This window comes from Pristiophorus japonicus, chromosome 8 (genome assembly GCF_044704955.1).
Source record: "Pristiophorus japonicus isolate sPriJap1 chromosome 8, sPriJap1.hap1, whole genome shotgun sequence".
In the NCBI taxonomy this organism is placed as follows: Eukaryota; Metazoa; Chordata; class Chondrichthyes; family Pristiophoridae; genus Pristiophorus; species Pristiophorus japonicus.
This window is the reverse complement of record NC_091984.1, coordinates 209,241,377-209,262,689: the sequence shown is the minus strand read 5'-3', so window position 1 is coordinate 209,262,689 and position 21,313 is coordinate 209,241,377. Positions and strand designations below refer to the sequence as shown.

General features: G+C 45.4%; 1 protein-coding gene across 1 annotated transcript in view; it reads right to left on the bottom strand.

The window, feature by feature from the left end:
* Positions 1 to 21,313, bottom strand: part of LOC139268296 (rasGAP-activating-like protein 1) — a 328,378-nt gene that overhangs the window by 98,254 nt on the left and 208,811 nt on the right. The window contains exons 12-13 of the mRNA XM_070886357.1: positions 15,219 to 15,283; positions 10,366 to 10,478 (exon numbers count right to left, since the gene is read on the bottom strand). Of these exons, the coding sequence (XP_070742458.1) occupies positions 10,366 to 10,478; positions 15,219 to 15,283 (178 nt within the window). The remainder of the gene's footprint in view (positions 1 to 10,365; positions 10,479 to 15,218; positions 15,284 to 21,313) is intronic.

Genomic DNA, 21,313 nt, shown 5'->3' with positions numbered 1-21,313 from the left:
GTCGTTGATTCCCGTTTCTCATCGCCAATGTAAAGTCCTTACACAATATCACAAATCCACACGAGACACATTCTATGGACAAGGATCACTCCATGACCTGAACCTTTATTCACAGGACCAAGAAGTGATGACCCTGCGTGGGACCTCTCTTTATATACCTGGGTGACCAGATGAGGAGTGTCTCCCACAAGTTCACCCCCTGCGGTCAAGGTGTGCATTTCTTACGTATATACAGTATTGCAGTGTTGTTACATAAAGGTTACATACATGACACACACCATCAGCATCCAATTTCAGAAAGGCAGGACCTAGACACAGGTTATCCACCCATCAGTCTTGGATGGAGATGGCACGTTGCATGGGAGGTCCCAGATGTAGGAACAAGGGAAATCGTCCCCTAATAAGAGTGAGTTTACTGTTAATCTAAAAAACAAAAAAACTAACAATATTCTTGCTTACATAAGAATAATGTATTACATAACTCTGTGCCTTCACAATAGAATCCAGGTGAAGATACCAAAATGAACTGTCAGTTGATATTTACAGATGATACCAAGCTGTATGGCAAAACATGGACACTTAGAAAGCTGAAAATTAAATGCAGAATTTGGGCAGGAAGAAACCACGAATACTATTTAATACTGAGAAATGTAAGTAATAGTAGATCAGCTCTAAAATAGAAAACATGATTAAATAATATGAGCCAAGAAAATGATGGGAGATGCAATGAGTAGCTAAACATTGAAAATGTCGACACAGTGTATGGCAATAATTTCAAGGCAAAGATATACAAACAGATTTACGGAATACAAGGATGGTCGCTGGTTTTAATATTATAAAGTGAACCAATAAAATACACTTGGAAGGATCATTTGTTTGAAGGACGAGAGGAATTGACCAAATAAAGAAGAAGCCACATTTAAATTTAGTTTGAGGACTAATTCCTTCACACTTATGTAATTTCTAGTCTGCACCAACCTAACAAGGTTGGTTCTGTTTTTATATCTGCAGACAGCCACATTCACCACTGGGAGGTTGGGGAAGCTAGAGTTCCAAGTATACATATTCAAGGGCTATGGTAGTGCAGTGGTTATGTTACTGGGCTCGTAATCCAGAGACCTATAATACAGATGAATATGAGTTCAAATCCCACCATGGGAGAGTGAGAATTTGACAATAAAAGTGACCATGAAGCTGTCTGATTGTTGTATAAGGTCCAACTGGCTCACTCATGTCTTTTAGGGAAGGAAACACAGTCTGGCCTTGAGGTGACGTGAGTCCCACATGAACATGGTTGATTCTGAAGTGGCCCAGCAAGCCACTCATTTGTCCTCCCACCTCCTCAGTGCCAGCCTTACGAGCAACAACCACATCCTGACTAATTTCAGATCCCCGGCAGGGAACAAAGAGAGGGACATGAGTGTAAATAAATAAAAAAATACAAATATTCGCCACTGTGTAGTGAAATAGAATCTGGGTGAGGTTGGGAGAGTGCATGGGCTTTAATAGGCCTCAGTGACAGCTGGTTAACTTGTAGCTGTTGCACTTGTGAAAATCTTCACTATAAAGGACAAGTCATTATCCTTCTGCTGTTTACACAATATAGCAAATTTTCTAAGAGCACGTAGTGTATAAATTGACAATTATCATCCTTGATTATAGGTTTGGTTATCAAGGCGAAGCACCCTTTTGTAGTCTGCAGTAAAGCATGCCATTGTGTCGTTTTGTTCTCTGCTTTTTTTAGACCTTTTGCTAAACCCTGATTTGTATTCTGTCAGGCTACTTGCAAGATACTTTAACGTACAGCTCCCTAGGTGCCAGCTGCCCCTTACTATCTTACCCCAAGAAACATTCTTCATGAGTGAGCTTTGACGGTGACTGTTGACGGATCATCAGTGATTCACTAGTAATTCTTCAGCCATGAAGCACTTTGGAACATCCTGAGGTGCTATATACATGGAAGGGATTGACATCGCAAGGTTTTAACGAGCATTTTTAAAGAGTGGAGAGGCTTATAATAGAGAATGGTCGAGTGTGGTCAGTGCTTCGATGCTGGGGATGTTGGCCTAATCGAGAACACTAACGTTGGTGTGTCTGTCCTCCCAGGGGATTTGCAGGATCTTGCGGAGACATCATGGGTGGTATTTCTCCAGCGGTTTGAGATGTCTACTGGATATGGTCCACGTCTCTAAGCCATACAGGAGGGCGGGTATCACGATAGCCGTGTAGACCATAACCTTGGTGCCAGATTTGAGGCGAGAGACTGCCTATGATGATGATGATTATTATGATGAATAGGGAATCCAGAGCTTCGGACCGAGACAGCTGAATGCATGGTCGCCAATAGTGGGGCAAAGGAAATCGGGGATTCATAAGAGGCCAGAATTGGAGGAATGCAGCGTTCTCAGAGGGTTGTAAGGCTGGAGGCAGTTACAGAGAGAGGGAGGGCCGAGGCCATGGAGAGATTTGAACACAAGGATGAGAATTTTAAAATTCAGGCATTGCTGGACCAGGAGCCAATGGCAGATAGTGAGAACAGAGGTGATGGGAGAACAGGACATGGTGCGAGTTAGGATACGGGCAGGAAAGATTTGGATAAGCTCAACTTTATGGAGGGTGGAAGATGGGAGGTGATACGTCCTTACTATACAGTATAAATGCACACGAGGCCCATGTTTGAGAGAAGGTCAGTCTGTGACCTGTCCTTTATTCCTTAGCACTCAAGTGATGAAAGTGGGTGGAGTTTCCCCTTTTATACCTGAAGGTCCAGGTTAGGAGTGTCTCCCACCTAGTGGTCGTTGTTCTCACAGTGTACAACTTAGGTCAGATTATACATGGGTTACAATGCTGGTTGAATACATGACATCACCCCCCCCCCCCCCCAAAGTCTTATTGGGATCACAGGTTGAGTCTCTCTGGTAGTTTATGCTCTTTTGTAGAGCGCCTGAGTTGGGGCTCCGGTTGTTGGGCGCTGGCCTGAGTGTCTGCTGTTTGTGGTGCCTCAGGCCTATCCAGACTGCCCACAGTGATTGGGCTCTCCTCCCTTTGGTTCTGGTGTGCGGTCACCTGTGGTGGAGTGAACTCTACATCGTGTTCTTCCTCTGCTTCTTCTATGGGGTTGCTGAACCTCCTTTTTGTTTGATCCACATGTTTGCGGCAGATTTGTCCATTGGTAAGTTTAACTACCAGAATCCTATTTCCTCTTTGGCAATCACAGTGCCTGCGAGCCATTTGGGCCCTGCAGCGTAGTTGACGACAAAAACAGGATCATTTACATCAATATATCGCGCCCTCGCATTCCTGTCATGGTAGTCATATTGTGGCTGGCGCCTGCTCTCGACAATTTCTTTCATAGTAGGGTGTATAAGGGATAGCTGGGTTTTGAGCGTCCTTTTCATTAGTAGCTCTGCAGGTGGAACCCCTGTGAGCGAGTGTGGTCAGGATCTATAGGCCAACTGGAGGCGTGATAAGCGCCTTTGCAGGGAACCCCCTTGGATTCTGAGCATCCCCTGTTTGATTATCTGCACTGCTCGTTCTGCCTGGCCGTTTGAGGCCAACTTGAACGGTGCCGTTCTGATATGGTTAATTCCATTGTCTGCCATGAAGTCCTGGAATTCAGTGCTTGTGAAGCATGGGCCATTGTCGCTGACCAAGACGTCCGGTAGACCGTGGGCAGCGAACATTGCCCGTAGACTTTCTACCGTGACAGAGGATGTGCTCGAATTTAAAATGTCACACTCGATCCATTTGGAGTAGGCGTCTACTACAACCAAAAACATTTTTCCCATGAAAGGACCTGCGTAGTCCACATGGATGCGTGACCAAGGCTTGGCGGGCCATGGCCAGTGGCTAAGGGGGGCTTCCCTGGGCGCATTGCCCAGCTGGGCACACGTGTTGCACCTGCGAACACAAAGTTCCAGATCTGCGTCTATCCCTGGCCACCAAACGTGTGACCTGGCAATTGCCTTCATCATGACAATGCCTGGGTGCTCATTGTGGAGTTCTCGGATGAACACCTCTCTGCCCATCTGGGGCATGACTACGCGGTTTCCCCACAGTAGGCAATCGGCCTGAATCGAGAGTTCATCCCTGCGCCTATGAAATGGTTTAAATTCCTCAGGGCATGCCCTGTACGTGGCTGCCCAGTCCCCATTCAGGACACATTTCTTGACTAGAGACAATAGCGGGTCTCTATTTGTCCAGACTTTAATCTGACGGGCTGTCACGGGTGAGCCTTCGCTTCCGAAAGCTTCAACAGCCATGACCATCTCAGCCGCATGCTCGGTAGCCCCCTCAGTGGTGGCTCGTGGGAGCCTGCTGAGTGCATCGGCGCAGTTTTCAGTGCCCGGTCTGTGCCGAATTGTATAGTCATAGACGGCTAACGTGAGTGCCCACCTCTGTATGCGGGCCGATTCGTTTGCATTCATGGCCTTGTTGTTGGCCAAAAGGGACGTTAGGGGTTTGTGATCTGTCTCCAGCTCAAATCTCCTGCCAAACAGGTACTGGTGCATTTTCTTTACTGCATATACACATGCGAGCACCTCCTTTTCTATCATCCCGTAACCCCTTTCTGCCTGGGACAGACTCCTGGAGGCATAAGCTACCAGCTGCAACTGACCCTTGACATTGACATGCTGCAACACACACCCGACACCATAGAACGACGCATCGCACGTTAACACAAGTTTCTTACATGGGTCGTATAGTGTTAACAGAGTGTTGGAACATAACAAATTGCGTGCTCTATTAAAAGCCCTTTCCTGGCTGTTCCCCCAGACCCATTCGCGACCTTTGCGTAGGAGCACGTGTAGCGGCTCTAGCAGCGTGCTCAATTTGGGAAGAAAGTTACCAAAATAGTTCAGCAGCCCCAGGAACGAACGCAGCTCCGTCGTGTTACGAGGTCTGGGTGCTCTCTGGATCGCTTCCGTCTTGGACGCAGTATGTCTGATCCCGTCTGCTGCTACCCTCATCCCCAGGAATTCTACCTCTGGAGCTAGGAAGACACACTTCGCCTTTTTCAGTTGCAGCCCTACCCGGTCCAGTCTGCGTAGCACCTCCTCCAGGTTGTGGAAGTGTTCTTCAGTATCGTAACCCGTGATGAGGATGTCATCCTGAAAAACCACCGTCCCTGGAATCGACCTGAGGAGGCTTTCCATATTTCATTGGAAGATCGCGGTGGCCGAGCGAATCCCGAACGGACATCTATTGTACTCAAACAACCCCTTGTGTGTCGTGATGGTGGTCAGCTTCTTCGACTCACTCGCCAGCTCCTGGGTCATGTAAGCTGAGGTCAGGTCCAATTTTGAAAAAAGTTTGCCACCGGATAGCGTCGCAAAGAGGTCCTCCGCTCTCGGTAGCGGGTACTGGTCTTGGAGTGACACCCGATTGATGGTGGCCTTGTAATCGCCACATATCCTGACCGACCCATCCGCCTTGAGCACCGGCACGATCGGGCTCGCCCAATCACTGAATTCGACTGCCGAGATGATGCCTTCCCTCAACAGGCGGTCCAATTCACCTTCTATCTTTTCCCGCATCATGTACGGCACCGCTCTGGCCTTGTGGTGTACTGGTCTGACGTCCGGGTTTATGTGAATCACTATCTTGGCCCCCATGAAAGTGCCAATGCCGGGTTGAAATAATGAGTCAAATTTGTCCAGGATCTGTGAGCATGATACTCGCTCCACAGAGGAAATTACATTGACATCGCCCCATTTCCAGTTCATGACAGCAAGCCAACTCCTCCCCAGTAGTGCGGGACCGTCCCCTGGGACAATCCAGAGTGGCAACCTGTTCTCCGAATCTTTGTGGGTCACGACTGCCGTGGCGCTGCCTAGCACCGGAATGATCTGCTTTGTGTAAGTCCGTAGCTGTGCATCAATCGGCGATAATTTTGGCCTCCTGGCCTTGGACGCCCACAACTTTTCGAACTGTTTGATACCCATCAGGGACTGGCTGGCCCCCGTGTCTAGCTCCATTGATACTGGGATGTCATTGAGGAGCACTTTCATCATTATCGGTGGAGTCCTGGTGTATGAACTGTATACGTGCTCCACATGAACTCGCTGAACTTCAGCTTCCAGCGATTTCCCCCAGCATTCATTTCTGCAATTTCTGCAGGTACTTTGCTCATCTCTGCAAACTCCAGCTGAGTGTGTGCCTCCACGCCTCCAACATGAGCTGCTGTTGGAAACAAAAGGTCCCTTGCCAGTCGATCGTCCCTGACTGCCCCTGTGTTGATGGCCCCATTACTGGCCGCATTGTCCCTTGCAATGGCGTGAATCGCCGTTCAACTTGCCATTGTCTCTGTCGAACTCCCCCTCTGGGTTCGACTACGTGTTGGGGCATGCCCGACTGCCCTTGTCTGCCTGGAGAACTGTGTGCTGCTTTAACAATGTTGAATCTCTGTCCCAACCATTCCTTAACACAGTACCTCTCGTCTGTTCTGCTCGTGGCCATGCTCGCGTGGTTTAAATCCCAGTTTCTCGTCGCCATTGATACGTCCTTACTACACAGTATAAATGCACACGAGGCCCATGCTTGAGAGAAGGTCAGTCTGTGACCTGTCCTTTATTCCTTAGCACTCAAGTGATGAAGGTGGGTGGACCTTCCCCTTTTATACCTGAAGGTCCAGGTTAAAAGTGTCTCCCACCTAGTGGTCATTGTTCTCACAGTGTACAACTTAGGTCAGATTATACATGGGTTACAATGCTAGTTGAATACATGACAGGAGGCTGGACAGGAGAGCATTGAAATAGTCGAGTCTGGATGTTACAAAGGTATGGATGAGGGGTTCAGCAGCAGATGGGCTAAGGCAGGGGCGGAGACAGGTAATATTACGGAGGTGGAAGTCAGCAGTCTTGGTGATGGGGAGGATATGGGGTCGGAAGCTCAGGGTCAAATAAGACACTGACTGTGTGCAGTCTGGTTCAGCCTCAGACAATGACTATGGGAGAGCGATGAAATCTGTGGCTAGGGAACGGAGTGTGTGGCGGGGGCCGAAGACATGGCTTCGCTCTTCCCAATATTTAATTGGAGGTGGTTTCTGCTCATCCAATACTGGATGGCAGACAAGCAGCATGGAGTGGTTGAAAGAGGTGGTACATCAGCGCACATGTGGAATCGAACGTTGTGTTTTCAGATGACATGGCCGAGGGGCAGCGTGTAGATGAGAAATAGGAGGGGGCCATGGATGAATCCTTTCCCCAGTCACTCTAAGCTTAGATCAGCTAACATAGCATAAGAACATAAGAACATAAGAAATAAGAGCAGGAGTAGGCCATACGGCCCCTCAAGCCTGCTCCGCCATTTAATAAGATCATGGCTGATCTGATCATGGACTCAGCTCCACTTCCCTGCCCGCTCCCCATAACCCCTTATCCCCTTATCGTTTAAGAAACTGTCTATTTCTGTCTTAAATTTATTCAATGTCCCAGCTTCCACAGCTCTCTGAGGCAGCGAATTACACAGATTTACAACCCTCCGAGAGAAGCAATTTCTCCTCATCTCAGTTTTAAATGGGTAGCCCCTTATTCTAAGATTATGCCCTCCAGTTCTAGTTTCCCCATCAGTGGAAACATCCTCTCTGCATCCACCTTGTCAAGCCCCCTCATAATCTTATAAGTTTCGATAAGATCACCTCATTCTTCTGAATTCCAATGAGTAGAGGCCCAACCTACTCAACCTTTCCTCTTAAGTCAATCCCCTCATCTCTGGAATCAACCTAATGAACCTTTTCTGAACTGCCTCCAAAGCAAGTATATCCTTTCGTAAATATGGAACCCAAAACTGCACGCAGTATTCCAGCTGTGGCCTCACCAATACCTTGTATAACTGTAGCAAGACTTCCCTGCTTTTATACTCTATCCCCTTTGCAATAAAGGCCAAGATTCCATTGGCCTTCCTGATCACTTGCTGTACCTGCATACTAACCTTTTGTGTTTCATGCACAAGTACCCCCAGGTCCCGCTGCACTGCAGCACTTTGCAATCTTTCTCCATTTAAATAATAACTTCTCTTTGATTTTTTTCTGCCAAAGTGCATGGCCTCACACTTTCCAACATTATACTCCATCTGCCACATTTTTGCCCACTCACTTAGCCTGTCTGTCCTTTTACAGATTTTTTGTGTCCTCACACATTGCTTTTCCTCCCATCTTTGTATCATCAGCAAACTTGGCAACATAAACCAGGAACTGAGCATGGTCCGTTCTGGTCACTATTCACACATTCTTGATGTCTTTTATGTCTTGAATTTCTTATAGTTATGCTTCTCCCTATTGTCTCATGTGTTCTGATGAAACCTTGGTGGAGATTTTCACTGGCTCCACTGGGGTGACAAAGCTCTAAAAATCACAGGGAAAATTGACCATTCCTAATCCAGCTGGCCCAAATCCTCCTGAAAGGGGCTCACTGCTGGGCGACCAGGGCGGTTTCAGGCAGTAGGCCCTTTTAACATACAAATTGGGGTTTTATGATTGGACCCTGATTGCCATTATTGAGATAAGTGAGTGCAGTGGGCATCGTAAATGTTCTGCCCAGTTTTACATAGTGGTACAGCCAAAGAGGTCCAAAAATGGACAGTTTAAATTTTTTTGCTGGGGCCAGGAGGTCCAGGAATGCTTCTCCGGGATCCACAGGAATGACGTGGACTGCTGCTACCCTGTGCTCCCCTGGACCTCCCTACCTCCACCACCCCCACCCCCCGCCTCCAGACCTATCTTGGTGTTGGTCGAGTTGGCCTCCAGGCCACGTGATATTGCCTGGGCCTGGAGCCAGCAAGCTGCAGCAGGCGAGCCCGTTCGACGAGTCCAGGCCACCCGGCTCTACCACCATCACCTTCGGGCAGCCAGACAGCACAGTCCGCCGGTCAGCCACCCGATAGTTAAACTCTACCCCCTTAACTTGTCTGTCCTCTTCACGGGTGCCGATTGACCGGCTGAGTGTTTCCAGCTATTTTTTTTTTTGCTTTCTTTTGCTTCAGATTTCCAGCATCGGCAGTTGTTTGCTTTTTTATTTCTGTAGACGTTTAATGAATTCGCTGCTCTCCGAATTTTACATGATTATGTTTCTTCAAGATACACCACATTCACCGACAGGCGAGGTCCAGGGTCAGAGAGCTCTTCTAAACAGCACAAATTTGGCAGCAAACTCAGGCTACCCTACTAGGTCGTTTAAACACAAAATACTAAACAAACATTGAGCATTCAAACATATATTTCAAATCCACACAGATTAGTATATTGGATGGTATTTAACCTGCATCACCGTGTAGAGGAGAAGCTAGGATCTACCTCAGCAGCAATAACTGAACGTAACTTAGCAACCGCTAAGAGTCAGTTGTACATGCATAAATGCTGCCGATTAAGTAGTTTTATTAGTTGCACCAAAAATATTCTGTTCTTAAGAGTAATTTACCTCTTGGCATTTTTTCCTTCTAAGGAGGACCTTTGTTTTGGATCAAGCCCATTAAACACATTGTCAGTCATTAAATTTTCTTAAGTCAGCCATGTACACCTGTGTAATTTGTAACTGAACAAAACATTAGCAAAAAATGTGCGTCATGAGTTATTTATGCTGATTATTAAGTTCATGTGGAAATAATAGGCTTAACTACAGGATATTTGTGAAGCTGCATAGTTAAATGTCAATGACCCAGCTTCGCAAGACAAACACAATTTTGTAAAAGCAAAAGCTCACAAAGTGCTAGGGGGGGAAATTAAAGTGCTAGGGGGGGAAATTGCCCCCGTCTTTAAGGCCCATTACTGTCTCTAAGAGGCGGTAAGGCCTTTCCGCCCGGGGTAGGCGGCGGGGCCGACCCATCCGCTATTGCCCGCGAGCCGGGGGTGGCGGGAATGTGTTTCCGCCGTGCCCCATGTTTCCGTCCCTCCTGGCACACTGACCCCTTACCACCCTGTGGTGACCCCTTTTCCGCCCCGCGGGGAAAATTGCTCCTGTTCCTGTTTCTGTGTGTGCATGCATGTGTGTGTTTGTGTGCATGCATGTGTGTGTTTGTGTGCATGCATGTGTGTGTTTGTGTGCATGCATGTGTGCTTGTATGCATGTGTGTGCATGTGTGCGTGCATGCACGTGTACTTGTGTGCATGTTGGTGTCACCCTTAACTTTAGTCTGTTCCTCTTTAAATGCTGTTCATCTTCTAATTTTAACAATAAAGTCTACACTCAATCTGTTGAGCGTTACCAGTGTTTTCTGTTTGATTCCCAGCCTCTGTCGGGTTTTTTTTGAACATTTTATGGCAAACCAGGCATCTTCAAGCTCTTTAAAAAGCTGATGATTAAGGAAATCAAAGGAAGAAAACAGGAGTAAGATAAGTCATGCAAGAACACAGGCATAACTGAGTCGTACCTTGTTTTGTTAAGATCAATTTTACAAGGATCCAGTTCAATGTATTTCTTTTCATCAAAAATGCGGTTAATGATTTGCCTCAGCACCTCGTGTAAATATGGCATTCCAACCAGCTGCAAGAAATGAGAACCAGCATCCAAATCAGTGTGTAGCACAAACATTTTGTGACATATAGGAGAAGGAAAACCTGGGGTAAGGACATATCCCTATTATAGAAGAAAAGAATACACCATAATTTTCTTTGTTTTTCTATTTTCAAAATGTTATTGCCATAACAGTTTTCTTTCTCAACAGTTGCACAGTGGTTCCAGCCAGTGGACCTTGTCCTCTTCAAAACAGGAGCCTCACTTTTTGTTCTTATCTCCTCTTACAGAATTGGATGACCATAGAATTTATCAATTATCTTTACTATTTAGAAGATTAGGTACAATTTCCTGATACACTAGCATATTCATTTCATATTGGTAGCTATGGTGCTCAGATCGAGTGCAGTGACTAATATATTATTTATAACTAAGATAGAGATATGAAGCACAAAACATTTGGCCATATACTGACAGAACAATATAAACAGGTGGAATGAAAAATAATGGGCTAATTACCCTTCATAAGAATTGTTAAATGTATGAACAGAAAGTTCCGGGGTCCAAAATTCATCCCTTTGTACCACTCTCAGTATCAGCGTCTCTTATCATGTATTAACCCGCAAATTCGGAGATCAATTGTAAGTTTCCTGATTTAATGGCCAGAACTTTTGGTGACACTTTACACTGTCCTATTTTTAATCTGATAGGTTTTGAACCAACCATTCTCAAAATCCTCATTACTGCCTTTCCCAGTTAAAATAGAGAAATGACTCATGCTTTTGATTATGATATGCAGGGGCTGGTAGAGCATCTCCTAAATCAATGAACAACTGACCTGTTAAAATTAATTGAAAAACATTATCCAACAGCAACTTTTATTTATATAGCACCTTTAACGTAGAAAAACGTCCTAAAGTATTTCACAGAGGTGTAAATAAAAACAAAAATGGACGCTAAGCCAGAAACAAAGATATATCTTTGTCTGTATAGTTCCAGTCTAAAATGTTACCGGACTAAATAGTGGATACACCATTAGTTTGTTCTGGACAAAGCAAATTCGGTTATTGATACTGATGAAGCCATTAGTAATTTAAATCTTGGCTTCCCAGGATGAAAATGAGACAAAAGACAAATATTAAAGATTGTTTTACACCAAATCAGGAGACACAATATCACTAAGAATGATTCCTGGTCACACAACCATCCCTAAGGACAAAAATTACAGCATTCTATACTGTTTGTTGTCAGTAGATTATCACCATATGCTAATCCAAGGACAAGGTAGGGGAAATCTCCAGATTTGCTCAAGATAACAACAATACTGAAAACTTTTTACAATAGCATTAGAGTGTTATTTTTTTTAAATTACACATGGGGAACATTATGGCCTGAAAATATTAGATATCTGTGAAATCCAATTCTTCATTTACACTTCTGAAAAGTTTATGGCACTGGAAAAAGCATGGGACATATTCTGAACCATCTCTATGACTTGTGAGAAACATTCACTTTTGAAATATCACGCAGGGTGGAGATAGGACATAAATGGCTGCTCGTTTTACAGGCCACCCGATTTTCTGTTCCATTGAAGTCACTGGAAAATAAAATCAGACAGGGTGTAAAAGGGCTGCCAATTTGCTATCACCAGTTTTGCACTAATCCCCACCCCCAGACTAATTTCACCCTCAATGAATCAAAATCAAGATGAAAAGTTGGAGATGCTCTTCCAGTAGCAGGATATGCTCTACTTGGCAATTTTATATTGCAGCTATTACACCCACATGTGTCTCCTGTAAGCTAATAGCCCGGAATTTGTAATGAAAATAATGGTGAGGTGATCAATGTTCATCATTATAATGGAAGAAATCTGACAGCAACTTCTGGAGCACGCACATGGGCAGTTAAATACAGAAATCCAGAGATTGCTGTCAGAGGTGCCCTACTCATCCACAGTGTGCACTGTTGCAGTCTTCGCGAATAGACTTGGCATTGAAATGACTGCAACGATATGAACTTGCTGTACTTGCCCAAAAGTACCGCACTAAAAATGGCTGAAAATATTAGGGCTGATGCATTCAGGAGTAAGTGATCTTTTAACGGCGTGGTAAGTAATAATTACTGCTGAACAACCTCTCTGGCCCTGAAAAATTATTTTTATAAGTGTGGAGTCTCATTCTCTCAGAAAAAAATTAGTGTTGGAGATTTAAAAAAATGTTAAGTTTATTTTTTAACTTTCTCTGCCTCTTTTATCTCTCTCCCTTAATCCCATCTGTATTTCCCAATCTTTATTTCTCTTTCTGTACATTATTTAAATCTAAGTTTTATTTCTTGCTTTATACTTCCTGGTTTGTAATCTGCATATCTCAGTGAGGATTCTTCAATCTGATTTGTTGAAGAGCCTCACTTTTGCTTTACCTACAGATCACCTGTAGAGGGCATTGTGTTGGAAAGGACGTCACCGCTGACAAGCCCACGAAAAGTCTGCAGGCAACTATCAGCGAAGTGTTGGCTGAGAGATAAATGTTGGCCACAACATTGGGAGTGCTATGGGGAAAGAGCAAGGAAGTAGGACTAATTGGATAGCTCTTTCAAAGAGCCGGCACAGGCACAATGGGCCAAATGGCTTCCTTCTGTGCTGTAAGATTCTATGATATTATATTCTCTTTATTCAACCAGTCACCTCTTAAAAAGAAATGCATTAACCTTGACAAACACAAATTGCTTTTAACAAATTGATGCTGACCATCCTGGATTAATCCACCTATTTTTATGTGCTCACTAATTTGATTTCAAATTATGTGTAGTCCACAGCTGGTTTTAGACTAATTGGTCTGTAGCTATTCAATTTATCCCCTTCTTAAATAGAGGTGCTACACTGGCTACCCTCCAATTCCCTAGTAGCATTTGTAATATCTAAGAAGGATTGAAAAGTTGTAGTCAGAGCCTCTGCTATTTCCTCTCTGTCTTCCTTCAACAGTCCTCAGGTGCATGCCATCAGGGCCAAGTGACTTATCCACCTTGATGTCTGCTAGTTTTTTTTAAAGAGTACACCTACGTTCTGTAGACTGCTGCTGATGAGAAGTGAACACTGTAGTGATATATATTGCATGCTCCTCCAAGCCACTGATGAATCTATCCAAGTAAAGCCTAGATTACCTCTCTGTCTGCAAGCTAAGGATCTGATTCCACTTAAGCAAAGAATCGGGGAACATGTTATTCCCTTTAGCTGCTCCATTCCGGGAAACTACTGTTCTTTGTTCTATTGCTTTTCTTGATTCTATTGGCAATCTGAGACTGTGGGAGAATAAATTCCCTCCAATGTTACATTAGCCGGTAATTCAATCTCACGATAGCAGAGAGCAATTGGGATTGAACTAGGGATGAGAAGTTAACATTCAGGATCCCTAATGATATGCTGATTTTCACCTTGCAGACAATAACAATACAAGAAAGTAAATTAAAAGGGCAATTTCACAAGTGTCTGGGACTCAATAATTGGATCATTGTTTCAGTCACTGTAGCAGTACAAAATGGACTCGCAAGTTTACAGGGTCAACATGGAAACATTAAAAGGGAATCAATCTCAAGGGCAATTAGGGATGGGCAATATCATCATCATCATAGGCAGTCCCTCGGAATCGAGGAAGACTTGCTTCCACTCCTGAAGTGAGTTCTTTGGTGGATGAACAGTCTAGTACGAGGGCCACAGACTCTATCACAGGTGGGACAGATAGTCATTGAGGGAAGGGGTGGGTGGAACTGGTTTTCCGCATGCTCTTTCCGCTGTCTGTGCTTGATTTCACATGCTCTTGGCGTTGAGACTCGAGGTGCTCAGTGCCCTCTCGGATGCACTTCCTCCACTTAGGGCGGTCTTGGGCCAGGGACTCCCAGGCATCAGTGGGGATGTTGCACTTTATCAGGGAGGCTTTGAGGGTGTTCTTGTAGCATTTCCGCTGCCCACCTTTGGCTTGTTTTCCATGAAGGAGCTCCGAGTAGAGCACCTGCTTTGGGAGTCTCGTATCTGGCATGAGGACTATGTGGACTGCTCAGCAGAGCTGATCAAGTGTGGTCAATGCTTCAATGCTGGAGATTTTGGCCTGGTTGAGGACGCTGATGTTGGTGCACCTGTCCTCCCTGGGGATTTGTAGGATCCTGCGGAGACATCGTTGGTGGTATTTCTCCAGTGATTTGAAGTGTCTACTGTATATGGTCCATGTCTCTGAGCCATACAGGACGGCAGGTATTACTACAGCCCTGTTGACCATGAGCTTGGTGGCAGTTTTGAGGGCCTGGTCTTCAAACACTCTTTTCCTCAGGCGACCGAAGGCTGCACTGGCGCACTGGAGGCAGTGTTGGATCTCGTCGTCGTTGCCTGCTCTTGTTAATAGGAGGCTCCAGAGATATGGGAAGTGGTCTACGGTGTCCAGGGCCGCACCATGGATCTTGATGACTGGGGGGCAGTGCTGTGCGGTGAAGACAGACTGGTGGAGGACCTTTGTCTTACAGATGTTTTGCGTAAGGCCCATGCTTTCGTACGCCTCAGTAAATACGTCAACTATGTCCTGGAGTGCAGCCTCTGTATGTGCGCAGACGCAGGCATCGTCCGTGTACTGTAGCTCGACGACAGAGGTTGGGGTGGCCTTGGATCTGGCCTGGAGACGGTGCAGGTTGAACAGGTTCCCACTGGTTCTGCAATAAATGCCTTGCCAGTGACGCCCCCCTCCCAGGAACGAATAAAAAAAAATTTGAGAAAGGGAAACCACTTACCTTCATAAACTGTTCCATGGCCTTGGAAGCCAAAGAATTGGATCTAAAAAGTGTGTTTGGATCAGCTGTGTAAAAAAGAAAAGCGAATTATTGAATAATGCTTAGTAAAACTAAGTACTTTACAAGTACACAGCAGGCTGCATTTCTACTTGTTTCTGAGAAGAAGTGAATATTTCTTTATAATTTCTGGTCTGTATACCACATTGAATGGGATTGGATCTAATTCTTGAGCATTATAAATTAGCGCAGCAAATACCAAATGACTGACTTAGAAACAAAAAACATCTTAGCATTCTGTCACCTTTGTATCCTTTCGAGTGCATGTAATTAATAATTATGAATTATGCCAAACACCCCCACAATCATAATTACAGGAACTTCTGAGTCAAACGAGTTGTTCGCACTGCCAGTTTGATTAAACTCCTCTCTCCATTGCAGCAAAAGAAAGTTAGAATGACATTTAGATCCATGGCTCAGGAGAGATTTAAACCTGTATGAATACAGCTTTGGATAATCTAGGCAACAAGAGACTTTCTAACGGCTTCAGACTAGTTTTGAGTGATTATCAGCCCCCACACAAACCTATTCTTAATTCAGTGCACATTAGCGTTGGGATCAGCATGTGATGAATGCAAAGATGAACGAATTAAGCAATCCAACATCTAAAAGGGCCGATTTTAATGGTGCAGTTCCGTGTGGGGGTTTGTGCCGGAAACTCTAAAGATTTTAATTGTTGGACCTCATCTGAATGTGCTGAACTTTCCTTGTGAGGCCTGAAAGGAAAACGCCTGCTCCTCTGGGCCCCACCAAGGGAAATTCTTTTAAATCTCCTTCAGTGGCCTCGCTGGCTTCCTGACAGCTTCACCTAATGTGGGGGTCAGAGAGGACAGTTCGCTCAGGAGCAGGTTAAAATTCCATTGGAGTCCCATGTACTTCATGGGATCACATTTTGTATTGATTAACCAAAAACCAGCAGTGTTAAAATCACAGATCGGTGACAAACTGAAGAGCTCCATTTTAACTGCTCCCCCGCTCCTTTCTCGCTGATCAGGGAGTGTAAATTGTCCTGGAAAGATCATTGACCTTATGACACGTTGGCCTAGACATTGGATCACAACCGAATCCGGGAGCAATCCCGCTGAGATGCACGCTGTGGGGCCCTAATGAGACTGGCGGCAGGACCACAGCAAATTGGTCCATTGTTCTCATTAGGAATGGGAATGGTAGTGGTTATGTGACTGGACTAATAATCCAGAGGCCTGGACTAATGATCTGGAGATGTGAATTCAAATCCCACCACGGCAGCTGGGGAATTTAAATTCAGTTCATTAAATAAATCTGGAATAAAAAGTTAGTATCAGTAATGGTGATCGTGAAAGTACTGGGTTGTTGCAAAAAATCCACCCGGTTCACTAATGTCCTTTAGGGAAGGAAGCTTGCCACCCATACCCGGTCTGGTCTATATGTGACTCTAGACCCACAGCAATGTGGTTGACTCTTAACTGCCCTCTGGAATGGCCCAGCAAGCCACTCAGTTACATAAGAAATAGGAGCAGGAGTAGGCCATTTAGCCTCTCGAGCCTGCTCTGCCATTCAATAAGATCATGGACTCAGCTCCACTTTCCTGCCCGCTCCGCATAACCCTTTATTCCCTTATCGCTCAAAAATCTGTCTATCTCTGCCTTAAATATATTCAGTGACCCAGCCTCCACAGCTCCCTGGGGCAGAGAATTCCATAGATTTACAACTCTCTGAGAGAAGAAATTCCTCCTCATAATTTTAAATGGACGGCCCCTTATTCTGAGATTATGGGCTAGAACCTCCACTTTTTTCGCATGCTTAACACCCATATAATGCCCATTTTACTGTTGAAATGACGTATAACGCTCATATATCGGCCATTTTGGCATGAAATGGAAATTGACGGTTTTTTTTAGGAGACTTATCAGCGAAAGTTATTTTCCCATGGGCTTAATGCCGGGAAAAAATATTACCGCCCGACCACTTTTTGTGGGCGGAATCAGCAGAATTGGTGAAATCAACGGCCATAACATCACCCAGCATTATTTTCCGCACGGAATTAACGCGAGATTCAATATGAACGCCCGGAAACTGTTATATTGTCATAAACAGCATATTTACCCAAACTAGAGGCCATGGAGATCGCCCATCGTCAATTTCACCACCTCGCACACATATCGCCCACAATATTGCTCGCTCAAAAAACCGCCCACAAAAAGTAGAACTAACTGGAACGAATGCCAGCAGTGTGGCTGGCATTTGTTAAATCCCACTCTTACGTGAGGAGCTGATATCGGAAAGATTTGCCTGAAAGAGCGCTGATGTGAGTGGCAACGCTGACACACTGCTGTGTGTGCAGCTCAGACATCAATGGTGCCCATCACCTTGGTGCCAGTTAAAGTTTACGTTGATTGATGTTAAGTTGTATTTAACCCTCTCATGGTAAGGTATTACCAATGTGTAACGGTCCAACTATCTGAGACAATGCACAACAAGATTATGTTCAATAACAAAAGTTTAATACAAACATTCGTCTGAAATCATAAGTATCACAGCCAATAACACCCACCCCCGCCCACACTCTACTTTTTCCACCATTGACATAAATCACATGTTCAATATGTCCACCAACACAGAATACAAAGGCAAAGCAGCAGCATGGTCCCCAGCCCCCATACATTGCAACAAACTGCATACACCCAGATGGAGATATAACATAGCCATCACCTGCACACATGCACCTCACTTTCCTTCCCCCCTCTCCTTCTTCTCCCCACCTCTACCTCTTCCCCTCCTCGCTCCATGGCGCCTGACCGAGGAGCTCCTCAGGCGGTGCTTCATTGGGGGGGATGAAGGCAGATGCGGTGGTTGCACGGGTACGGGAACGGGGGGGTGTCGAGGGGGCAACATTTTCTGATTCAGAAGCAGAATCTTGATTCTTGCTCTCATCTGTCATTCGCAGTGGTGGTGCGGAACCTAGGGGTGGAGTGCCGTGCTCGGGGACCACTGGGAGGCCTGTGGCAGCAGTGTTCCTGGCTATCGCATCCAGGACCTCCGCCATGCGTGGAATTTACTCAGTCATGGTGGCCAACTGTCGGGATATTCCCCCAATGCTTCGATGAGCTGGTCACCAATGTCTACAGTCCTCCTGGACAACAGTGCCATCTCTCGCACTCGTGGAACAGGCCTGCCGCATCCACGAGGCCTCTGGACAAATGGGGTGCCCTGTGGCGAGGTGCTTGGGACCGGCACCTCCAGAGTGGAGGTGGGAATGACCAGAGGACCACTAGGTGGCCTTGGGGTGGAATGGCTTCTGGAGCGTGGCGATACAGGTTCTTCGAAGTCTGCGCTCTCTTCCGTCGAGAACAGACCTAGCGGATTGACGGATGACTATTGGAGCTCCTCAGCACCAGATGTAGTAGGATCGTCTGCCGACTCCTGCCCTGTGCCCCCACCTTCTGGCCTCTGTGGCCTTGCCTGGTGCCGCGCTGCTGGCCGAGCTGCAAGACACAAATGAGGTTATTAGATGAGAAGGGTGTACGGGGGTGACAAGGTGAGTCCAGCGCTACACATGACAAAAGCAGCACCGTTCTCAAAATCATCGCAGACATCACATTTCATGACCATCAACACGTTGTGCATTGCAATGATTTTCATTAGGCCAGCATTATTTCTATGACACTTTTAGAAATCATCTTTCATATATGATTGTTCGGATAGGAGTTGGTGTGGTATCTATTGACTTTACATCACGCAATGGTGTAAGCTTCACTCACGTGGCATCACTTCAGGGTCTTCAGATGCAACCGTGGCTGTCCGACAGTGCTTTCCCACGAGTGCAAGCACTCGCTCCTCCATCTCTGTGAGGTCGCTGGGGACTGGGGGCCCACCACCTGTTCGCCTCTGCACGGACCTCATTGTCAATAGCTTCTTCTGTAAAAAGTGACAGGACAACATAGCATGAGATCCTTGCATGACATCATTGCTAGGTACTGTCACAGACACTGATACAGCACATAACTGGCAGATATAATCATGATTATTATGATTATTACATTCTTTACCAAAAGACGTACACCGTGACTGCAGGCTTTGAGTAAAATATTCCCAGTTAAAGTGAAAGACCTCACATCTGCTGATAGTCACTCATGACTGTTACAAATCAAATTATATAAATATATAAGTGCATGTAATTCAATGTAATACTTACTCTTGTGGATCCAACAAGGTCGTTCCATCGTTTGCGGCATTGGTTGCCCTCACGCACCTCGTTGGTTGCCGATGAGATCACCTCTGCTATCTCGGTCCATATCCTCTGGTAGGCCGTTGGGGTGCGCTTCTCACACCCTCCCTGTGTCACATCACCCCAGCGTGACTCGACCTCCTGCAGGAGGGAGGCATTTGCCTCGTCCGAGAACCTCCTGGCTCTTTTGCGGCCTCCAATGTGCTCCTCTCCCACATCACTACTCTCTCCAGTGTCAGCCTGCACAGCGTGCTGTGATGCCTCCTCCACTCCCCCCATTATAGGGCAAATTTGGCCAAATAGGTGGCAGGTAACAGCTAATTTTTGTTCGCCTACTTGCTGTGAAGCTCTAAAGTCTCCCTCCTTCCTCCCAAAACAGCCACACCACACCCAGCCCTGCCTTCAGTCCCTCTGAGCTCCCTCTCTCTCTGTCTCCTCTTCTGCACATGTCATGTTGACCTTTGACCTCCAGAATCACGAGAATCGAGCGTTGCCATGCCGTTGCTAAGGACGGCCACACTTTACGGCAGAAGATCAAAAAAATTGAATGCTACCACCCATTTGATATCGCTCACGGTAACGCCCATTTTCAAAAATGTAAACTAGGTGTTTTGAGAATGGGCGAGAAGCCGGCGATCTGAAAACCCTTTTTTACCGCCGACGCTGAAAATAACGCCCATTTTTGGGCAATAAGCACAAAAGTGGAGGTTCTAGTCCTATGTCCCCTGGTTTTAGTTTTCTCTATGAGTGGAAATAGCCTCTCTGCATCCACCTTGTTGAAACCCATTATTGGACTCAAAATTGCCCAGGAGTTGCTCCATTTTTTTTGGAGCAACTTGTTTTTTCTGGAGTATTTTAAAAATCCCCATTTTGCACATTCAATTTGCGCCAGTGTAAGTGAGTTAGTTAGGATTTTTTTTAGTTTAGTTTAGCTTTTTTCAAAAGGGGGCATTACCAGCCACCTATGCCATTTTGGCCATTTAGGCCACTTTGCACAGCTAATAGTTACTCCAAATTAACTTAGGCCAGCGTATGTGGTCACTTGTGGCCACACAGAAAACCCTTGCGGAGAGTTAAGAAATCAGCGCAGGTAGGTACATCAGAGGCCAGCAGAACTTAATGACTTGACTAAAGAATATGAATAGGATCAAACAGCTATACAGGACATCATATGACAAACTTCGCAAAGTTAATTTACTATACAACAGAAGCATTCATGGAAGCTTAAACTACAAAAATAAAAGAAGTAAAGAGACAAAACATATTTACATATTTTTTTCAAAATATCCAAATAAAAAATAGAAGTACCTTCTGCTCGTAATTCTAATGTTCTTATGTTCTCCCAGCCGCCTAAGCTCACCCACCATCATAGAAATATTTTATACCATATAGCCAGGAAATTTTTTATGCTTTTAAATATTTTGAAAACTCAAGCAAAATTATTCCACCAAATCTAATGTTCAAGAATTGATTATGATGTATTTGAAAGTATTTTCTATTAACTTGGTTAGGAAAGTATTTTCAGCAACATGGTTAAGGAAAGTCTTAAGTAAGCTCATTAAAATTATTGGCTACACAGTTATCACCCCTACCCCCACCCCCCCGGGATCAAAACCGCTGCCCCTCCCCACTGCCCCCGATCAAGACTCTTCGCTCCACCCCCGCCGCCCCTCCCACCCCCCCCTGATCAAAACTCTTCCCCACCAACCACCACACCGCCCCCCCCTCCACCACCCAGGAAAAAAGTAATTGAGTGTGTGGAAAATTAAACTGGCAACCTAATGACGTTTGTAGTCGTTTTTCTACAAAAATACCTGGATATAACTTTTAA